The sequence below is a fragment of the Lagopus muta genome, chromosome 5, assembly GCF_023343835.1.
Source record: "Lagopus muta isolate bLagMut1 chromosome 5, bLagMut1 primary, whole genome shotgun sequence".
NCBI lineage: Eukaryota > Metazoa > Chordata > Aves > Galliformes > Phasianidae > Lagopus > Lagopus muta.
In genome coordinates, this window is record NC_064437.1 from 51254723 (window position 1) to 51276386 (window position 21664).

The following is a 21664-nucleotide window of genomic DNA, read 5'->3' on the forward strand; positions in this document are numbered from 1 at the left end:
CAATTCTTAAGGAAGAGAAATACTCTAGAGATACTTAATAAGATGCCAGTGCCACATCTTTGCTTGATCTACCAATGCAGTTGGAAGTTGTGTGATAAATGTAAGGTGCTGTATGATACAAAGAAAAAGGTCTTAATAAGCATCTGAAATGAAATTCTCGTAAATTTCTTCATGCCTTAGCTTGCAGTCTATGAAAATCATGTCAATTCAAATCAATTGGGATATTTTAAAATATAAAATTAGTTGCTGTAGCACTGAGTGCTGTGGAAATAAAATTTCAATAATTCTGCTCGTTTAGAGAAGGATCTAAGTATTGGAAAGAGAAGATCAGGTTGTGCCTGGAGTAAAACAGACAAAATATCAGTTGCTTCTCAGTCATCTGTTCTGTAATATATCCATCCATTTATCCACATAACAAATTGATGTGTTTGTCACTTAATGCAATCTAGTTACGAGAAAGGGAGAGAGCATATCAAGGCTTTGTGAGCCATAACCATACTAGCACTTTGGAGCCTGTTTTTTTTTTTTCTTTCAGTTTAGCTATAAGTTGTTGCAACATGATGTTGCTTATGATTCTGTGTGTCAGTGTTACAGTTCTTGAACACCTTTTAGAATGTTTTAGAAGCTAGTCGTGTTTAAAAAAAGGTGATTTTTTTTGTCTTTTTGAGTGTGCTTTATATACAGTTCTTGAAGTGATGTATGTAGAAGGACAGTGAGGCACACGTTCATATATGACAAACTCCCGTGTATTCATTCAGTTTATGCTTCAAATTAGTTTATTTTTTAAAAACAGTATATTTGAAATCATTGGATAAACTCTAATAGAATTGAATTATCATCTGTATTTGCAGATACCATGGGGTTCTGCTGTTTCTGGGAGTATACTGGAAATGATAAAATAAATGGAGCTGCCTGTGTCGGTGACAGCAGTTGCCATAGTAATTAATGCCCTTTAAAGAAGCGCCAATATTTTTGTATGTGGGTGTGCATCTATGTGTAATGTGCGTGGGATACTACAACTGAAGGTTTAGTACTTGGAGAGAGTGCATTTTGAACAAGTGAAACTTGAAAGAAAATATCCAGGTTTCCTTTTCTGTTGTATTAAATACTTCTATTTTGAATCTATTTTCATGTTCATCCTAATTCCTGAAAATTAGATACCAAGGCTTACTGTAATACAAAGGCTGCTTTTACTAAGTGATGGGGAATATGTAATACATCTGCTCTTAAAGCTTAGCCAGAATTTCCACACAAATTTGAATTCTAGTTGTTCTTAGAATTTTTGCTTTGTATAAACTGTCTTGCAGTGGTTAAGTTTTCCTTGGTTTGACACACTGCTTCATGTCATGGATTTATTATTTGCTTTTCATAATGTTTTTGGAATTTACCTGCATTAAGGACTTTTCTTGGCATATCTATATTGGGGTAGCTGTGTTCATAGAGACTGCTTTGAAAGAAAATAGTTTAGATTTTTGACCATGTTATTTTCTTAACAAGTTGAGTTTTTAAAAAGTGTGGAAAAATAACTGTACTCACAGATGGTAGCAAGTATCCATATGTTCTTCTCTTTGATTGAGCCGTAACAGGAAATTGTTATATTCTTCTCCTGCCCCCACACATTACTTGATGCATTTAGTAGCTTAATTTCCCCAAGAGAGAAACCTTTTTAAGAACCAAGTATAATTTTTACTTGTTCAAACTGCGTTGGGTTTTGCCAGCCATCTGTGAAGATAAGGCATGTGTCACAATCTTAGCTGAAAAAGATAATTTTCCTGTTGTTTCCAATACATTTTTTCCCCCATCATCTGCAGTATAAATGCTCTTATTAAAAGTTAAGAAGTTAGTGACTCATCAGGTTAAGCAACTAAAGAACTTTTCTTCTGGATTATACATAGTCTCTTTTTCTTTCTTGATATCCAAAGAGCAGCATTAGCAGAATCCTAGAGTGAAGAAAAATAAAATGAGTGCCAAAAACGTTGATAGAGAAATTTCTAGGGGACTGAATTTCACATTGAACAAGTAGTTGTTTCAGAACAGTTCCTGATGTTCATCCCTGCAGATAAACAAGTTAGAAATATTGTGTGTATGTCAGAGTTGTTTGTTTGTTTGCATTAAGTTTGATGAAACATTTTGAAAATCATGTGTTGTGTCCCATCACAAATTATGCTTTCATAGAGACACAGCACGTGACTGAATAACTGTGAACTTCAACGGATTGCATATTCAAGGAAGTACATAGAGAAGGAAATTGTGTTGTAGATTCAGCTGCATTTCTTTTTCATGAGTGGCTCACAGTTCTGATTGTACTTGTTTATTATGAACTGCTTACAACATACTTAATCTAAAGGTTGCCTATTTTACATTTCTGGTGAGCTTCAGCGCTGTCTTAAACCATAGGATGTTCATTGTTCAACACTTCGTCACGTCATAGGAATGAAAAGGAGTGATTGGGAACTTCAAAGATGCATCATGATACATTTAAATGACTGCACAGGATTCTATTTCTACACGTGGTGCTTCTTTCTCCCCTTTTTCTGTCCTGCTGTTCTTTGCTGTAGGTGCTTGATTTAGGTGCTTGAGTTACAAGCACATCAAACACTTTTATGTTTGTTTTATGTGGCTATGGGCTTTTTTTTTTTTTTTTTTTGAGGGAGAGCTCAAAATGTTGCTATTTATTCCAGTGGTGACTCAAGGTATAGGGAGGGCAGGAGGATCCCATGAAGCAGCACTACTGATAAAGCTTGCTGCTACAATTTCATTTTCTATACGTTGACCAGGTAGAATTATTCTTAGCTCTTTAAAGCAGCAACTGTATGGGTTCTTACATTGTTACTACATTCCTCACTCTTCTCCAGGATACTGATGATCAAGCAGTAGCATGAAAGACATTTGTGTATTATGGCACACCTTTGTCTAGCTTCTCAATCCACATCATTATTGGAATTTTATCAGGATAATCTTTTAGCTTAAGACTTTGTTTGAATTTCAGGATGGCAGAAAAGGCCTGGTAGGTAGCTATGAAATTTTAATGGATGTTATGTTTTTTTTACAGTCTCTTAGCAACTTCATCTATACGGGCTAGAGCTTTTGCTCACCAGCTGTCCAAGTTAAAATGCGGAGCAGAGAATATTCCTATGGCTTGTTTTTATGTAAACACCAATCTCTGTAATGGATTTTGCCTTGTTCACTGAGATGGTGTCTGCTATTCTGCAAGAGTAAATATTCTCTGGAACTAAAGTGCTTAGCTCTTTGCTGAGTATTTATAAAAAAAGAAACAATACCAAGTAAAAGAAAAAATAGATATAACATGCAAACACTTTAGAAACTGTCATAATACGAAGTTGCAACAAAAATGTTAACCAATTCTATTGCTGTTTACAATGAGACATGAAATATATCTTTCTAAGATGAATGTCCAGGTTTGGACATCTCAGCGCTGTTGAAGAAAAGCAGGGGGTATTCTGTATTTGTGTCTGTTCACATACTCATGCTAATCATGTGGCTACCCTGAGGTAATTGTCTGTATCACTGAAACATGAGATTTGATTACTGCTGTTTAGTGTGTCTGTTTCAAAATGAGCAGCACAAGTGCTCCTTCAGTTCAGATCTACTGCTAGAGAATGTTTTTAAATCCCATGTCATTCTGAGATGCATTTCTCATTTAAATGCATCTAATGCTAGCTATTGTCTAGTGACGTTTTTATCCCACTCCCATCCTGCTGCTTGAAATGCAAAATAGAGGTTAAATTACAATAATTTGAAAATCTTGCTAATGGAGGAGTCTTGAACTTAATACAACAGGATTCTTCGACCTTGTTGGATCATTTAGCCATTTACGTATATGCATTAGATGAATAAGGAGGAATAAGAAGATAAACATTTACAGTATTAATATTCCACGTATTTAAACTTTTCAGAGTATTGCAAAATTCATCCCAGATGTATTTTCCAGTAGAACATTTATAAAGTCAAGTACTATAGTTTGAGATATGTCCACATGAGTGTTTGATTTCTGCCTCTTTGCCTTACTCGTTAAAAATACACAACAGAATGTTGCTAGCCTGTGGCTACTGTGCTGTTGAAGAACACTTGTACTGTATAAGTTTAGACACTTTAACATGTGCTTTAGCCATCTGCACAACATTTGACAAAGTTTGTTACTGTGCAATCCAGCATTTAGTGGTCACCAAATGTATGTGGGAGATAACTGTGTTTACCTCTTTCTGGCCATCTCAGAATTCTATGTATTTCTGTTGAGTACTCTTTCATGTTGTTATAGGCAGCTTAAAAGAATTCAAGGAGTATACACATCATTGCTTGGTACCTGTTCTGAAGACTGTACACTTCCGGTTTTCTTTATTCTGGACTTGTAATCTCACATTTTTTTCCTCTGGGTTTCTAACAGTGTAATCCTGTAGTATTTATTGATTGTGGAATATGTTGACTTCATCTTCATAAACAAACAAAACAAATGTCAATTTAAAAATGAAAACCACCATTAGTCACTTCATTCTTTCTGAAGAAGGTCTCGGGGACTGTTTTCCTTGTTTTCTGGAACAAGGACAAAGCCTAAGAAACAGGAATGGATTACAGCAGTCGTGTATAACTCTAGGTTGTAACGCTTGAAGAAAAAATGGTAAAATTAAATTATGCTGATGGCTATAGTGTGTAGTTCTGTGTATTTATCGTCACTATCTAAATTGTCCTTTAATTGTCCAGGGGCCATTTCCACAAATAAATGCATGCTAATGATGGAACAGAAATAGTGCTTTGAATAATTTCTCAGTTTTTCCCAGATACATTCATGCCAAAGTGCTTTGTCTTTTTGTTTTTAGAGTTGCAATAGTGTCCAAGTCTTTTGAAGGAAAAACTGATCGAACTGAAGACTGGTATGGAACACAATACAAGCAAGAAGCAATTTCTGATGAAGTTATTAAGGCATGTTAAAACATTAAATGTATTCCACTATGTCCAAATGAAAGACAGTGGTGAATCTTAGTCTAATTTTCCCTCTAGGGGAAGGAAAAACCCTGAAATCTGCTCTGTGTATAGTACAAAAAATATGCAATGAGTCTGTTTAACTGAGGATCTTATGTTGCTCTTTACATTTAAATTTCTTACGTTGAACATACTCATTTTAATGGTCTTAAGCCATATAAAGTTTTAATGTGGAGAATGTTACACAGTTTTTCTATGAAAAGTCCATAATATGCAGTGGCTACTTCTCAATTTTAAAAACTTTGTGCTTACATCTATTAAATGTTGATGAACTATTCTGTTAAGAAAGGGATGTTTTTACAACTGTTGTATGTAACTGTGTTTCTGAAATTGATCTTTGCAAGTTACAAAATGAGCATATTAATTGAACTTATAAAAATCAAAGCTCTAGCAATGAAAGTGAGCAAATCCTTATTGAGTCTTGCTACTGATTACTACTACTTCTGAAAGAGAGGACTAAATATGCTCTAAAGCTATACTGGAGCTGCCTAACATGCTTTGAATAGACCCTGCTTGGGAACGTATCACTTCGTGTAGGTTGATCGTGCCTTTGTTCTTGATTTAAAGTTTTTGCTTATGCATTTAGTGTGATGCCTTCACTTAGTAGTAGCAGAAAAGGTGAGACGCAGAACCCTTGTACTAGAAACTTTAAAAAATATATATATTTTTTTTTCTTTTGTCACCTTCCTCCTGAGCTCTTCATCCTACCCCGTTCCCCAGATTTTTGTTTTTTCCAGTTACCTTGCTAGAATTTACACACAAGCTAGTGGAGTGTATTCCTCAGTCTTCTGTTACAGCAGAAAAGCAATAAGTGTATGTAATATATGTATGCATACATATAGTATATATGTATGTTATATATATTATTTAAGCAGAAATTTTTCTTAGCCTTATCGTTCTTACTATTTGTCTAGAAATGGCAAAATGCTGACTTGAATGGGAAATTCAAGCTTCCAATGAAGAATGAGTTCATTCCTACTAACTTTGAGATTTTACCATTGGAAAAAGATGCAACTCAGTACCCTGCCCTTGTCAAGGTAAGGTATCTGTATCTTTTCTGTTTGCTTGCTAACCTTCGGGAAGTTAGCAGTTAAGTTTGCAGCGTGTTTTTTAAAATAGAAGTCATATCATATGCCAGAACATGATTTAAAAAATAGAAATCTTCTAGGTATTGCTAGACAATAGAAAGTCCTTTCGTACTGAACTTTGGATTATGGCTGCTTGGGTTCCTATGAAAATGAATCTTCAGGCAACTTGAACTCTTGTCCTTTTGGAAGTGTGTTAAAAGTTAATAGAAATAGTATTGAAACTGTTGATCCAGCAGAAGGTTGACTGCCCATCTTGTATTTTTTGAGCAGTGTTCAGTAAATTGAGGGTGCAGACAAGGCTATCGGTTTGTAACTGTGCGTGAGGAAAGCTTGCAATTGCACGGAGACAGAAAGATGTAAACATAAATATCACTCCCCAGTCTCCTGGAAATTTTATCATCATTTAATAATCTCAATTTGTCTAGCAAATCTCAGTATTTGAAAAATTAAGGACTACTTCAAGATACTGGCATGTACTTGTCTTTGCTGATAATGCTCATCTCTGCTCTGGGCTTAGTTGGAGGTTAAATAGGAAAAGCTCTTCAGTTATGTGTCGTGCTTCAGCTTGAATACTAAATTAATTCAGAAACACTTTTATGCACATTAGATTAATATAAGTCTACTTTAGTGCAAAGAGATCCTTCAGGAAAACGTATTTGTTCTGCACAGGGCACTTTAGGCATATACTTGAAGCACTCTTATTAACAGAGGAGGACTTTGAGTTTATATTAATGTTCTTCCTGAACTGAAACCCTAAACCTCAGCAGGGACAAATACTACAGCTCTAGTAAGTAGCACTAATTGGTTTGCTACAGAAACTTGATGGTCCTTCAGTGTCTCTGTAGCAACTAAGCAATTGATTTGCACAAAAGCTCTGCTTTCATTACTTTAGAAATGTATTTGCTATTGGTTTTTCCTTTGCCTTTAAAATACTTTTTGAGGGGGAGTGTTTTTAACCTTCTGTACTTGATAAAATAGCTATCTCATATATTTTGCCTACATCTCTTCTATTTTGTCACCAGCTGTATGTCTGTGCTGTTTTCTTTCTGTGGGCCCTGGCATTTGTCTGACCCCATAGCAAATCATTACAAGAATTGGATCAGCAGAGATACGCTATTGCATCAAGTCTCCAGCACTGTAGTCAGTTTATGCAATGTGTCCTACATTGTGTAATAGAGTAATAGTCGTTTAATAGAAGAAATATTTGTCAGAGAGATAAGCTGTAATCTTGCTGCTTAGTATGAGTGGAATATTATGTGCTGTGCTGTAAGGTGTGGGACTTAGTTCTTTAAAGTAGAAAGGAGAAGGAAAATACCATGGCAGATCTCTGAGAAGCAAAGAACATCTGCTCAAAAATATGAGAAAGAGAAATATCTTTATACTTAAAAAATAGAGCTCTCACGTGTGGCAATAATAGAAAAGATGTTAGGGAGATGAAGTTAGAATAGACAATGTATTTATTTCATAATGTTTGTGGGAGAAAAAAGGAATAAGCGAGGTGGTTCTGATTCTTTTTTTTCTGCTGGGAGATTTCTCTAAATGTTTTTGGTGATAGATCTTCTAATTTCCATCTAGTTTAACTACTCTTTAAAATACATTGCTTTTTTTCTTACCATTGCTACTTTAAAGCAATGTGCTGTGAATTAATCACTTTTACTAAGAGCATTAAATATACAATTACACCCTTTGTATAAAACATGCATCAATGTGCTGCTGTAATCTCCTTGGTGTTGTCCCCATGATGGCACTTCTTAATGTCTGCAGCAGCAGACAGTTCTGTTTGAGCATTCGTGCTCTGGAGCAATTGTTCCCAGGATGACCATAAGCTCGTTCACAATGTTACAGCTGTGTAACTGCATGTGAAAGTGCTTTATGGTTAAGAAGGTAGCCTTAATAAGTGATGGATGTATATGCCAACTGACATAGAAAAAATGTGAATTTAAGGAGACAACACTGACATTTGAAGTAAATGACTTTTTAAAAAAATTGTTACATGTATTACAGTTAGAATTTAGGTGACTTAACCTCTTTTCTTGACACAGGACACTGCTATGAGTAAACTGTGGTTCAAGCAAGATGACAAATTCTTTTTGCCGAAGGCTTGTCTCAACTTTGAGTTTTTCAGGTATGCAATGTTAAATAATTAACAAAAATTTATCTCAGAAAACATCTTATTTGTTGTGAATCTGCATTTCTGTGATTAAAAACTCTTCCATGTACTGTGGCTTTAAAGTGGTTGTCCTTACCTGGTGTAATGTGCAGTGAGAGTGAGACAGCAGGAAGGCCCATGAAAAGAAATTTTGTTTGCTATACCTAAAGTGCGTCTGCTAGTAACACCTGCATGGAGTTTTGCAATACAACTTTTTAAGAATGGGTGTGGCTGCTTTTTTGCACTGATGACTAAATGAGAAAAGTTCAAAGGTAATATTCTTTCTAAAATGCTATTCTGATATTTTTATTAATATTCAAGTTCTGTTTCCACTCGCATAATGCTATCCAGTATAAAGTTTATAATTGTTGGATTTTGCTTAATTTACATCAGTAACTGTTTGGATGAACACCTCTGCATTATCAGTGAATGTGTGATTCTTACTTCAGTATGCATGACTGAGTGCTGTAATGTTAATTCTGGTCTTGCATTACCTTTTTTTTTTTTTTTTTTTAAATTAACATGAGAACAACATAACTTGTCAGGGCTCTGGATTGTTGGGAGTAATAATTTCTAACTTTTGAATTTAATGTGCAAGTTCACTGCTGTCCTCAGAGTATAGTAATTTCTGTGTTGGATTTTGGAAAATGAAAATAATTTCAGGATCTCTTCCTTTGGCCAGGTTACTGATATTGCTGGAGCTGCTGTTATATGGGCTCTGATAGATTCTCATAGACGAGCTGTTGAGTCCTTCTGAGTGACGCCAATTTTTTTTTCCCTACAAGCCCTTGGCAGAATTTTATACTGAGGGTTTTTTCAGAGTGTCAGAACTAGTGCTAGGAAAAATGGGTTGTGTAGGCATTTCCTCTTTCATTTTTCTTTAGAAACTACAACACAAACATTTTGATTGTTTTGCCTTTGATATGTCAGGGCATGGAAGATCAAAATGGTGTCTGCTTGTATCTTATTCAGGGAACAACAATACAATACTTCTGTTCACACCCAGTGGATTTTCACTGGACTGTGTGTGGCTGAAATCCCAAATAGGATTTTATTGATGGAGGCTGCGTTTGTGTGTATTCCAACAAATTTCAAATGAGCTATGAAGGATTCAATTTCTAAAGCAGTTTTTGGCAGATTAAAAGATAGTAACAAATTTTATGTAGAGCACACAAGGGTATAAGTATGTGCACATATGCACAGTATGGTGACAGCTCTTCCCAGTCAGACTTGTACTTTTGTCTCACACCACAGACTGCTTCAGTAGGGTAGGAAAAATGACGGAGATTTCTACTGCCTGTCAGCCCTGATCATCACAGATCGTTGGAAGAATTCCTGACTCAGATGTTCCAGCAATAACTGCTGTGTAGATTTTTTTTTTTTTAAAAGATGAAGTTGATGAGGGTGACTTCTCCCTCAAATGTATAACTTCATTAGGGGCTGTCTGAATATATGAATCTCCTTAAGTTGCCAAGTTTGAAAACTGAAAATCCTAAGGTAGGGGCACTGTGCAAGGCTTGTATTAAAGAAACAAAACAGTGAAGTCTTCTGACATGGGAATTACTGTCCAGCTTAAAAGGCGATTAAAAAGCTTTTGCTTTCATGTGAATTATGACTTGAGAACTCAATGCGCACCCCTCTTTACAAAGGTGCAAAACAATGTTATGCGCAATTGCTGTGAAAACCTTCTAAAGGTTATAACACCTGCCCATCATTTCTCGTGTTTTGGAGAGATGGATGTTAAAATACAGCGCTAGTTATATTTGACCTACTTAAGCATATGTGCTATCTTCCAATTTAAAAAACATTTTAAATAATTTGAGTGCCTTTGATTAAAAACAATAGCTCGTAAGATGACCTTCTATCAACACTTCACTGTTGACACTGATTTTGACACATGCAGCTTGCTGAAACAGGAAAAATATTTAAGATATTTTTCAATCAGTCTATGTTTATGGCTTTTTCTTCCTCAAGTCCAGTTAAAAAAAAAAAGGTAGACTAAGAATAAGCATTTATTTACAAAGTTATCAGTAGTAAAAAACAACTACCAGAACAGTGTTGTTATAATTCTTTCTGATATTTTTCATTGAACAACTATTTAGTAGTCTACATTATTTTTGAAATTCCCTGTTGGCCGTGGCCAACTAATAGAAAAGAATATAATGAATTTGTGGGGGGGTATAAGATAGGACTGTCCTACATCTTGCTTTGAATTCAGTCTTAATTAAAAATAAATAAATCTGTATTAATTGGATTTGCATCACTGGGCATAAAAAAAAATTGCTCAGTTTGGAAAACTTACTTTAGGGAGAAAGCAGATAGCAGAGTCCTGTTCTTTTGGTGACATTTACTTCAGTTATTGAAGCCCAACCCAGAATAATTAACACAGTATTAGTAAAACAACATAGCCTACATCTTAAAGTTATCAGCAGGTACAGTGCTGGTGATGTGGTCTGTCTTTGCTTTATTTTGTTGATACTGTTGAATGCTGTCAAATACCCAATCCTGATAGCAATTGGTCTTCAATACTACAGGTTATTTTTGGGAACTTGGTAATGAATTTACGTGTACTTAAGAAGCATTAGGAACAAATACCCAACAAATAAGTTGTATTGCCTTTGCTATCTTTAAACATCTCAGGTATTTAACAAACATCAGTACAGTTGAAATATGGCTTGAGTCTTTGAGTTGCATTTCTTCTTGAGAACTTTGTAACAGTAGTGTACGTGATCAGATTCCACTGAGTCAAAAGTAGAGTTTGTATGGCTGTTGATGTAAAAGTGGTATGCAAAACTTCTTTCCTGAGTTGAGATTTGCATGTACTGTGAATTGCTAATGTCTTAGTTTCTGTGAAAACTGGTTTATTTTCTGATAAAAATGTTAATGTTAAAAGTATTAATCAAATTAATGTTCAGTATGTAGGTTTTCATTTTGATCTGTTAAATAATTCATTCAGGTTGTGTTTATTTTACTTGTGAGTTCTGACATGCAGCAAAATAAATACAACGTATCTTCATTTATCAGCACAAGTAAAGGAATATTTCTGGAATCTTTAAGGTATTTAGCATCACTGAGACCATAAGTGAGCTAAGTAGTTATTTTCAGGCATATTCATATTTGGCTTCAAAATAGGAAACCTTCATGATGGGATCCCTCAGCATACTTGCAGTAAATATTGCTTCCTTCAGATCAAATTTAGAAGGGCCAAAAGAAAATGAGAAGTAATTTTAAACTGCATGTTTTACTTTCAACACTTTCTTCCAGCCCATTTGCTTACGTGGATCCCTTGCATTGTAACATGGCCTATTTATACCTTGAACTACTCAAAGACTCCCTCAACGAGTATGCATATGCAGCAGAACTAGCTGGCTTGAACTATGATCTCCAAAATACCATCTATGGGATGTATGTAAGTACCCATATCAAGGAAGAGATTAGAGACTTAAAGCTACTTCCACTCATCAACATTTTTATATTGATTTGGTGGAAGAACTTTTATTTAAAAAACAGCTTTTTCCATTGTGGGTCTAAGGCTGTTACTCCTTTTTGATCTTAATTATTAACCATCCTTTCTTTGATTTGAATTTTAAGTTGAATTTCGTTCAAAGTCTACAACAATCTTTCCATTCATATTAAGCAAATTTTCTTCCTTTTCTTTTACGTCATTCATGAAATGCATTAGTTGTAAGATTTCTTCCTCCATCTAAAAGAAAGAAAAAAGCAATCTAATGCAAGTTTATATTTTTATTTCAGTTTGCCAGATATCTCTTAAAAACTTTCTGACTGATGGGGTAGAAGACCCCCTTTTCATGCTATTATATAAATGATATACTTAAGCTTTCCTTTTCAAGAACTACTGGTCATGAGGCTGCATATACATACTCTTCAGTCATGTTTCTTCATCCATTACTTTGTCACTGCTTGAGGTATCAAAGCATTTCTTTTGTTTTTCTTTTTGTTAGTCGCTACATTTATGCTGATCCTCTCCATTGCAACATGACATACCTGTTTATCAGGTTGTTGAAGGATGATTTAAAAGAGTATACATATGCAGCACGCCTCTCAGGTTTGGTCTATGGCATTGCATCAGGAATGAATGCAATACTTGTAAGTAAGAAAGAAACACAGGAGGAAATGAAACAGCTTGTGAACTGTTTAGCTTGGAGAAAACATTTGACTTCTGCATTTCTAAATGAGGTGGTTAATGTTTTTTCCCTGGCGTATATATCATGAATTAAAGGCAAAGCGAAACAATGCATTTTAATCAGTGCTGAATGACCTCTTTGAGATTGCAGTGTCTTGTGAACACGTGTGCAGTGCAGCTGTTGCATTCTAGTTGCATTCATTTTTACTTGCTTGCATGGTAATCTTGAGAATACTATTGCTAGTTTCTACACGAAAAGATTAAAGTTTTTGAATGAGTCTTAGCTCTACAGATTTTGTCATAGTCTTCTAATTCTGCTGTAGTGAGCTGTGGAAATGGATGGTGCATGTGCTCACTAGAATTCAGTGCTGGACATTTTTGGCTTTTCTTTAGTGTGCATTTTTATTATACGTTTTATAACGTATTTTCAAGTGCTGACTATATTTACTTCAGAAATAACGATGATATGATGTGTGGTTATTTCTTATTTATCTTCACCTCTGAGATTTATGGAAGAAGGTTTAAATAGTCTTCCTTGAAGTTCTGTTGAATGCTTTTGCTGACCATCATTATATAACAAGATTTATTTTGAAATTTCCTGTATTATTTTCAAAATCTCTTTGTAAGAGAGTATATTGTCCTTGTATTTTCTGTATGAAAAAAAGTACAGTGTTTTTATCCCTGCAGTTTCTTTTTTTAGCCAACACAAATCTAATATCTCATTTCCTGGTAGCATTCACTTAAACTTCAAACACGATTATCTGTTCTCAGTCTCAAAGCTTGCTGATGCTTCATGGTCAGAGAAGGGGGGGGTAATCTTTCTTCATTTTTAGTCACAGTTTGGAATTATAGAGTTATTTTAAATGTGAGATTTATTTATTTATTTAGGACAGGGACTTTTCATTCCTGTTCCTTAAAGACTATATTTTAAAATACTAAAATCAGTTCTTCTGTTATGGTATCAGGGAATTTCCAGGATTATTTTCTATATATGAGAGATCTTTGTATTCAGTATGTATATCTGTACTGTGTTGATAACTTAAGCAGGGTTACATGCTACTAAGAAAAATCACCTACATTTTTATAAAACAGGGTTCTCATGCTAATCTAGGATGTCAGTCTTTTGCCCTAAATCCATTTATCATAGCTTTTTTCTCAAATTCAGTGTTTACGTGTGTTTCTGTAACTGCAGAAGAAAAGCTTTTTCCTAGTGAAAAGCAGGAATTGACCTGCATGTTTGGTTTTACCCTAATAATGATACTGTACTAATCTAATTAAACTTCCTTTCCTACATACCAAATTTTGAAGCTGCTTTTTTTTTTTTTTTTTAAACCCAAAGGGTCTTCTAAAGCCCTTTTCAGTGGGCAAAACTTTCTATGCCTTGATGGGATCATACAGTAATCTTTGTTTTATTTGTGTTTTTAATGACCTAACTTACTTTGTGAATGCTTTGCAGAAAATTTGTATGATCAGATCTATAGCTCAGCACCATTGCTTATTATAAATTGCATAGTTCTTGGCAGGGCTTCCTTTCTAGGGCTTCTGCTTACTTCCACTTAAGTAAAATGTCTTGTTGCACAAAAATATAAACACGAAACAGGATTAAACATAGACTGGGGACAATTTCAGAAGGCTGTGAATCTAATTTCATTACTGGCATGCAAAACCTGGAGTAAAACCACTTCAGTACTCTGAGCTTGTTTACTAACTGAACTCAGTACTTATAAATGCGAAGTACCGTTATTCTGAGAACAACTTGGTTACATCATCTAGTTTTACATGGATTCTCTGCATTCATAACTCTTGGACAAATACACAAGATTTTATTGTTCATTGAGTCCTGTGAGATTCGATAGTTATTTTTTTATGTTATGCATTTAAAGCTAATTATGCACTTCTTTCATAGCTCTCTGTGAAAGGTTATAATGACAAGCAACATATCTTGCTCAAGAAGATCATTGAGAAAATGGCTACTTTTGAGATTGATGAAAAAAGATTTGAAATTATCAAGGAAGCGGTAAGCTACATGAAAAATTTACACCTTAGAATAATTTAATGTTTGACTTGAACTGTAATCTTGCGGGCTAATTATCCATCTAGACAAAGTTAAATTCTGTCCCACTGGGACTCTAGAGGCTTTTTTCTTTTCTTTTTTTTTATATCTGTGAGTTTCCCATTGTATCTGTATTACATTCTTAGGTTAAAATAGCCTAGTGAATCTACTTTCAGTCAGTCTTTCTTGGAATTGGCTAAGAGATTGAAGCTTGCTTTGATAAGAGTAGAATTCAGGAAGGAGAAAAAAAAAATCACGTATATTGTTTTACAATTTAGAAAATCTTCAATGTGATCTAGACATAGCATGAAGGGGGAAGGGGAGTATTGAGATCTACAATATTTTTTTCTCACCAGAGGTGAAGAGGAGCTCTGCTCCTGGCCTAAGACCATTCAGTGCAGAAGTAATCAGTTGTTCAAGTACATGTTGTCTTCTGGAAACTGAACTTCCAAAATTGAATGACTGATTTCTATATATGGAATATAAATTAGGAGGTTGTAACTGGGTTTTACAAATGTGAAGCTAAAACAAGTCCATGCCCAACAACAAAACAAAAAAAACCCCCAAACCCACGGGTCTGTGAATGATCTGCTTGGGGTGATTTTCTTTTATTTCAAGATGTTTCTGTATTTATGGTCCACTTAAGCTTTGTGTCTGTATTTACGCATGTTTTGTAGATTTCATTGCACAGACAATTTGTATAAAATAAGGACAGATTAGAGAGGTAACAGCTTTCTTCTGTTTGGAACAGAAAGGGATGTGTCCTCAGCAACTTAACAGTTGCTCTTTCTCACCGGTGTGATCTGAAATGAACTTCTCTGCTGTAATGGATACGATATGCTAATTAGCATCTCTGTAGAACCAGATTTCAGCTTGCTGAAACTATTAGTTTCTGTTTTCAATTCTTCTCCAGGAGAAAAAAGGTTTTATTTTGCAAAGGACTGGGAAAGTTCCTTTGTGGCGGGCTCACTGATTATTCTCTTGTATTTTATCCAAGCTAAGAATGCAAAGAATTTCCTACATGAATCTACATTTTTCCCTATGCTCAAATGGTTAGAAAAAAACCTTGTCTCCTAGCTTGTTTGCTTTTTTTCCCCACTGAGCAAATATCATAGAATGTATGTTTCCTACTTACATCAACTTCATCTTGATGTTTATTTAGGATTAGAATATAACAATTTTACTGAGAAATTTGGTTTCATTCTAGTACAGGCAACATTATAATAACTACTTAATCTGTAGCCTCATGATATTACTTTATTACTAAAATGACTTAAACCAATTTTAAAACTGCTAACAGGCAAGAGACAGTTGTTGACATTCAGAATGTACTTACTTGATGATACACGAAGTTGAAAGGACAGAGTTAATATTTCATGTGTAGGAATGGAGCTCTGTAATTTGAACTTAAAATTGTTTTGTTTCAGTACATGAGATCACTTAACAACTTCAGGGCTGAACAGCCTCACCAGCATGCAATGTATTACCTGCGACTCCTGATGACAGAAGTTGCTTGGACCAAAGATGAATTAAAAGAAGCTCTTGATGGTAATGCTCTGCCAATTTTAAAGTTTGTTTTTGTTTGTTTGTTTAATTTTTTTTTTTTTCTTATGGAAGATGGCTCCAATTTCTGGGAAGTTCAATAGGTCATCCAAACAAACGTACAAAGGTACGGACCCAGTTTGATCTGACTCTGCCATTAATCTGATGCAGCTTCTTGCCAGTGCTAAGGTAGCCCATTTTGTGGATATGAGCCTGAGTGTGGCATAACCAGCACTGAATTCATTTGGACTCCAGCTGACACCTTGCAGATACATTGGAATGTATCAGCTGTATTGTACTTCCCAACACACATTTTCATTTCTGTAGAAAATAATTTAAAAAAAAAAAAAGGTTAAGAATAAAGAAGACAGTGGTTGTTAACAAAAAGCAAGTGCCCTCACTATGTGGGGAGAAGAAGAAATTACAACTTACAAGATTTAAGAACTTAACATTCAGATGTGATGATATGATTCAGAATTCACATTCTTACTTATCGGACTGGCACATACCATACTGTCTGAAGGTCTGGTGCTTAACATTGCTTCATTAGATGCCTGAAGCCAGCTGCACAGAGGTGCAGGAGTTTTTCCTTGGATTACTCCAAGATAGAAATGCAGATGTTTAGCTGTATGGTCTCTTGAATGATTGCAGGCACCTTAGAGATTGTGGAGTCCATGTGAAAGCTAATGCCAGTTTTCATGGCAGTGAGTTCAGCTTAATGACGGTTGAATTTCAAAGCCAAACAGATGTTGTGTTTCTTTTCTAAGTCATCTTTACAAAATTACTTTTACTCTATTCAGCATAAGAATGTTTAAAAAGAATGCTGGAGTGGAATGCTGTCTGCTTAGCACTGCAGGAAATCTGCTTGAAATACAGGGAATTCACGTCTGATTTTATTTTCCTCACATCCTCTCTCCTTCAAAGCAATTTATCTTTTTTTTGTCTATAGACTTATTAATAGTGCTTATTAATAGTGCAAGTTAAGATTAGGATTATGCAACAATAAAAGGACCATGTGCTCTTCCAAAGGTTTTGTAATGCACATTTAAGATAAAAAGAGGTAGGGGTTCATGTAGAGTCAGGGAATTAACAACGTATTTGTCAGCTTTAGGAGGAACCTCTCATCCACTCTTCCAATCCTCTCTCATTCCATTGATTCTGTATGTTGTGTTTTGGTTTATATATGAAAACTGCTTTACAAAGGTAGGCTAACATAGCATCAAAACACTATTTCAGTTCATTTTTTTTTTTTTTTTTAGTCAAGATGGTGAATGTACAGTGTGTTTCTCAAGCATTACAAATTGCATTTTTCTTATTTAGTTAATAGCTTTATTTTGGAACACCACCTAAATGATTACTACTATTTTCTCTGGAGAATGAATGTTTGCTTGGAATGACTGGAAAGAAGACTTCAGAAGGCTCTTTTTTTTTTTTTTTTTTTTCCTTCTCTTTTTGGAATCTGGGTCAGACGATACATGAATTCTAAGCAAAGCAAGCTATATGATGAGCACTGCTATTTAGACCTGGAAGCTTTCCAGGGTTGCATTTGTAAGGAGAGATTCAGGTTTTTTTATGACAATGTCTTTTTGCTCCTGTAAGAAATATACCACATCTAGAAATGAATTAGGTATTTCTTAATGTAGAAATGCAGGTAATTGATTTAACTATCCTGATATCTATTCTAGATGTCACTCTTCCCCGCCTCAAGGCCTTTATATCTCAACTGTTGTCACGGTTACACATTGAAGCTCTTCTCCATGGCAATATAACTAAACAGGTTGGTGTGATACTTTCTTTAATAACACAGTTTTTATTTAAAAGTAGCATTAAAAATGAAAGGCTAGTTTAACCTTCTCATATCTTAAAGCAGCTTTGTCTACATAATTTTTGTTTACATAATTTGACGTACTTCTTTTTTTTCTTTATGGGACAATCATGGTGTCATTTTTTCCACTTCTGATTTATTAGGCTGTGTGCTCCCTTGTATTGCTCTTGGAAATTTAATAAAAAAACAGCTTAGATCTAAATATTTTAAAGTCTGTGCTACATGTTATTGCTGTAATGTGATCAAGCTGCATAAAGAATGCTGCAGATCCAGCTATTCCATTTGTAAGTACCAGGCTAACTAACAAAGCTTCAAGAATCCATGATTCTGCTAAATGAATTGCTTTGTATGAAGCTGAGCAGGAATGTTAGTCCATAAAAAATAGCCCTCTGCTATCAGTTGTGTCTTTGGGAGTAAAAAACAGAAAATGTTTCTTTTGTCTTCAGCAAAAAAAGTTACAGTTGTAATTTGTGTCGGAAATTTAACCAAGTACTTGAAAGTATGTACAAAACCAACGCCCAATATCTTTCTTATACGTAAAGCATATACGTTTTTACTTTCTATGTGGAAGACTGGCATAGCAGTATTTCTCACAAGATGTTGTTATAGTAGCTCTGTGATGTTTCACTAGCAGGAGATGTTACAAAACACTGCTAGTGACTACTGAATGCATGTAGCACTTGGTTAATAACAAGGGAAAAAATAAAGTTTTTTTCCCTTCCTCATTTTAACACACTTGTATATGGAAGTCCTTGTGTTTTCTCTTCAAGGCTGCACTAGGAATTATGCAAATGGTTGAGGACACTCTTATTGAGCACGCTCATACAAAGCCACTCCTTCCCAGTCAGCTAGTGAGATACAGAGAAGTGCAACTTCCTGACAGTAAGTTAAATGGTTACTTCAAATTTTTTCGTTGTACATTAAATCAAGGTTCTTGGTCTGCTAATGGCACTTTAAGATGAATAATACTCTCTGTTGCTTGGACTTTGTTTCAAAATCAGATTTATTTCAAATTATTTTAAACTGCAGATGTAGCAAATTAGGCTGTAGTTTTATGTAAGTAAAATTATACACAAATATATACATATATTTTTGTATATTTGATTTCATTTTTAATTCATGTGCATAAATTGACCTTCAGTCTTAATTCACTCTGTATGCTTTATGGAAATAAAATCTCTCACGTTGTACATTACGTGTAGAAGACATATTTGAGAAAGCAGCATTCTTTGAGCACTTCCAGGTATTAAGTGAACATTCAGTGAAGGATTGTCCAAAAAACTCCTTTTATTTGGAAAAATAAAAGCTTTACACAAGAATATATTCTTTATTTCTGATATCTTTTCTTCTCATAGTGCTTTTATGACTTTACTTCTATTGTGTGGAAAATGTTACATTTAAGAAATGAGCTTCAAGGAATTCTTGGGAGCTACACAGGAATGATGACATTTTTGGCTAAGCAGCCAAAATCAATTACCCATAGCTGATCCGTTGTTACTAAATTATTTTTAATATTCACAGAATGTTTATGATGTTTATGTTTGTCTTTAGAAACTGCATTCCAGGCAATGCAGTTTTGGAACTTCAGTTCCAAACTACTTGCTTGAGAAACAGCAAGCTTCTACTTACCTTCTGATGTGTTCAAGCTATGTCATCTTGATGTATTAAAATAATGTTTTCTTTTCCTGTTACTTGAAAACCGTGCATGATCTGTTAGTGGAAATTCTGCTTTAAAAGTCCTGAAGCATTTATTTTAATTGAATTCCACAAGTGATAGCCATTTTTAATACTGGACAATAAAAATATATGCTTTCTAAGTAAATAATATGTATTTACCTAAACTGTAATCTAACTGTTTTATGTTTGTCTTTTAGGGGGATGGTTTGTGTATCAACAGAGAAATGAAGTACATAACAATTGTGGCATTGAAATATATTACCAGACAGATATGCAGAGCACTTCTGAGAATATGTTTTTGGAGCTCTTTTGTCAAATTATCTCAGAACCATGCTTCAATACTCTGCGCACTAAGGAACAATTAGGTAAGTATTCCCATAGTGATTATTGTCTGTATAAACCCAGGCATGCATATTCACACACTTGCATGAGACATGATGAGGTGTTCTTTCCCTGATCAGTGAATGCCATTTAAAGGACAAATGGTAAATGCAAATCATTTTAACTGCTGATGACTCAAAGGAATGTTACTGTTCACACATTCTAAACTGAGAATAAGCAAGCCTAATTCTTAACATTAGTCTTAAATATCTGAAATCCTCCCTAGTTTAAAAACAACAACAACAGAACAACTGTGCAGAATTTTTACCAGAAGGAGATAAGATCAATTCCTAAATTTTAGATCTTCTTAAAGAATCAGCAGCAGTTTAGTCTTTTCTGCTTGTGATCCTACTTCCGAGTGGAAGGATTTACAACCTCTAGCTTAGGAATACAGCTGTGTGGGTAATGGTAAGCTGCAGTACTAACGAAGTAGTATTAACATGCATTTCAGGTGTGTTAAGAATACAGCTGTCCACTAGGAAGAACAAACAATCGTTATCTGAACCAGTAAGTCTAAAAACTGGTCAGGCTATTCCATATTGGATAACTGAAAGAGACAAGGACTTGCATCACAGTTTGCAGGATTGAAATATTAATAAGTAATACCATCAGATTTTTAGGGTTTGTTTGTTTGTTTAGGATTTTATTTTTTTTTCAAAGGTGAAAGGCAGAGGGATGTTTCAGTATAATGACTGAATGGAAAAAGAACATCAGTACCATTACAGAGTTATGAATTACCAGGGAGATTGGGCAAGATTAGATTTCTTGTAAGCTGCTAGAAGAATCTCACGCATCATATCAGTCTAGATATCTCTTGAAAGTAGGGCAGGACCCAGGTGGTTTAGCCAGTTTTTGGAATGTGTTGGTGGCAGGTTTCTTACAGAAGTTGGAGATAACTGTTAAAAAGAATGTGGGGGAAATCAGTGAGGAAGAACTATGCGCGCATGTCAGTACAGAAACAACCAGTGTGGCGTGATTGCCAAAGGAGGGAGTTTACAAGACTTAGGAGGAAAGACAGCAGAAATACCAGCAAGAATCAGTAAACTCAATGAAATTGTTAGTAAGATCTCTGAGAAAGCTAAGGGAGAAAGACTGATAACTCTTGACATTCTATTAGACAGTAGAGAAAGTATCTGGCACTCATTCAATAAATACTTCAGCAGTACAAGAAAAACAAAGGAAGGGAAAAGTAGTAGCTTTTTGAAGAGTTCAAGTATGATGAATTCTGTATTTCAAAAGCAAAATACTAGATACCTGGAACTAGAAATTGTAATTGAGAATTTTCAAATGGTAAGTGTGGTACTGGAAAAAAAAAAAAAAAAGATACTAAGTGTTAAACATTTCTTTTGGAAATAAAAGGGCAAGAAAATTACAGATCTGTCAGTTTCATTCTAATTCCTGGAATGCTATCAAACCAGTTGCAAACTCATAGAAAACAACTGAGAAACGATTACTAGGCAAAGTGGTGTCAAAGTAACTTTTTTTTTTAAATACTTTGCCTGCCTGACTGGGTGGTAATGGCACTGTTGTGGATCTCACCTCGATAGTATGAAAGAGGTGTAACATTCACAAGCAAGCTGAAGAGAGCACCTAAATTCAAAAAGCTTCATGTTTGGATGGAAAGTTGTGATCAGAAAATTAATAAGAATGGTTCTCTATTCATCCAGTGTCATCCAGTGTTACTTAGGATTTAAAATGTACTCAATAGAAGAGTTTAGGCTTACTAAATCTTCAGATTTCTAAGATGGAAGAAGAGGCAAGTGTGTGGGAAGACAGAATTAGAATTCAAACTCAGTTTGACATTTTG

The 21664-nt window shown here is 34.8% G+C and overlaps 1 protein-coding gene across 4 annotated transcripts in view; it reads left to right on the forward strand.

Moving 5' to 3' along the window:
- Positions 1–21664, forward strand: part of IDE (insulin degrading enzyme) — a 53870-nt gene that overhangs the window by 22356 nt on the left and 9850 nt on the right. For 3 of the 4 annotated variants that reach the window (XM_048945269.1, XM_048945267.1, XM_048945270.1), the window contains exons 12-20: positions 4836–4938; positions 5913–6035; positions 8129–8211; positions 11500–11644; positions 14286–14396; positions 15860–15980; positions 17660–17751; positions 18570–18681; positions 19674–19841. In XM_048945269.1, coding sequence (XP_048801226.1) covers positions 4836–4938; positions 5913–6035; positions 8129–8211; positions 11500–11644; positions 14286–14396; positions 15860–15980; positions 17660–17751; positions 18570–18681; positions 19674–19841 — 1058 coding nt within the window. Of the gene's footprint in view, positions 1–4835; positions 4939–5912; positions 6036–8128; positions 8212–11499; positions 11645–12197; positions 12343–14285; positions 14397–15859; positions 15981–17659; positions 17752–18569; positions 18682–19673; positions 19842–21664 lie in introns of all 4 variants that reach the window. The other variant, XM_048945268.1, reaches the window with a different exon arrangement.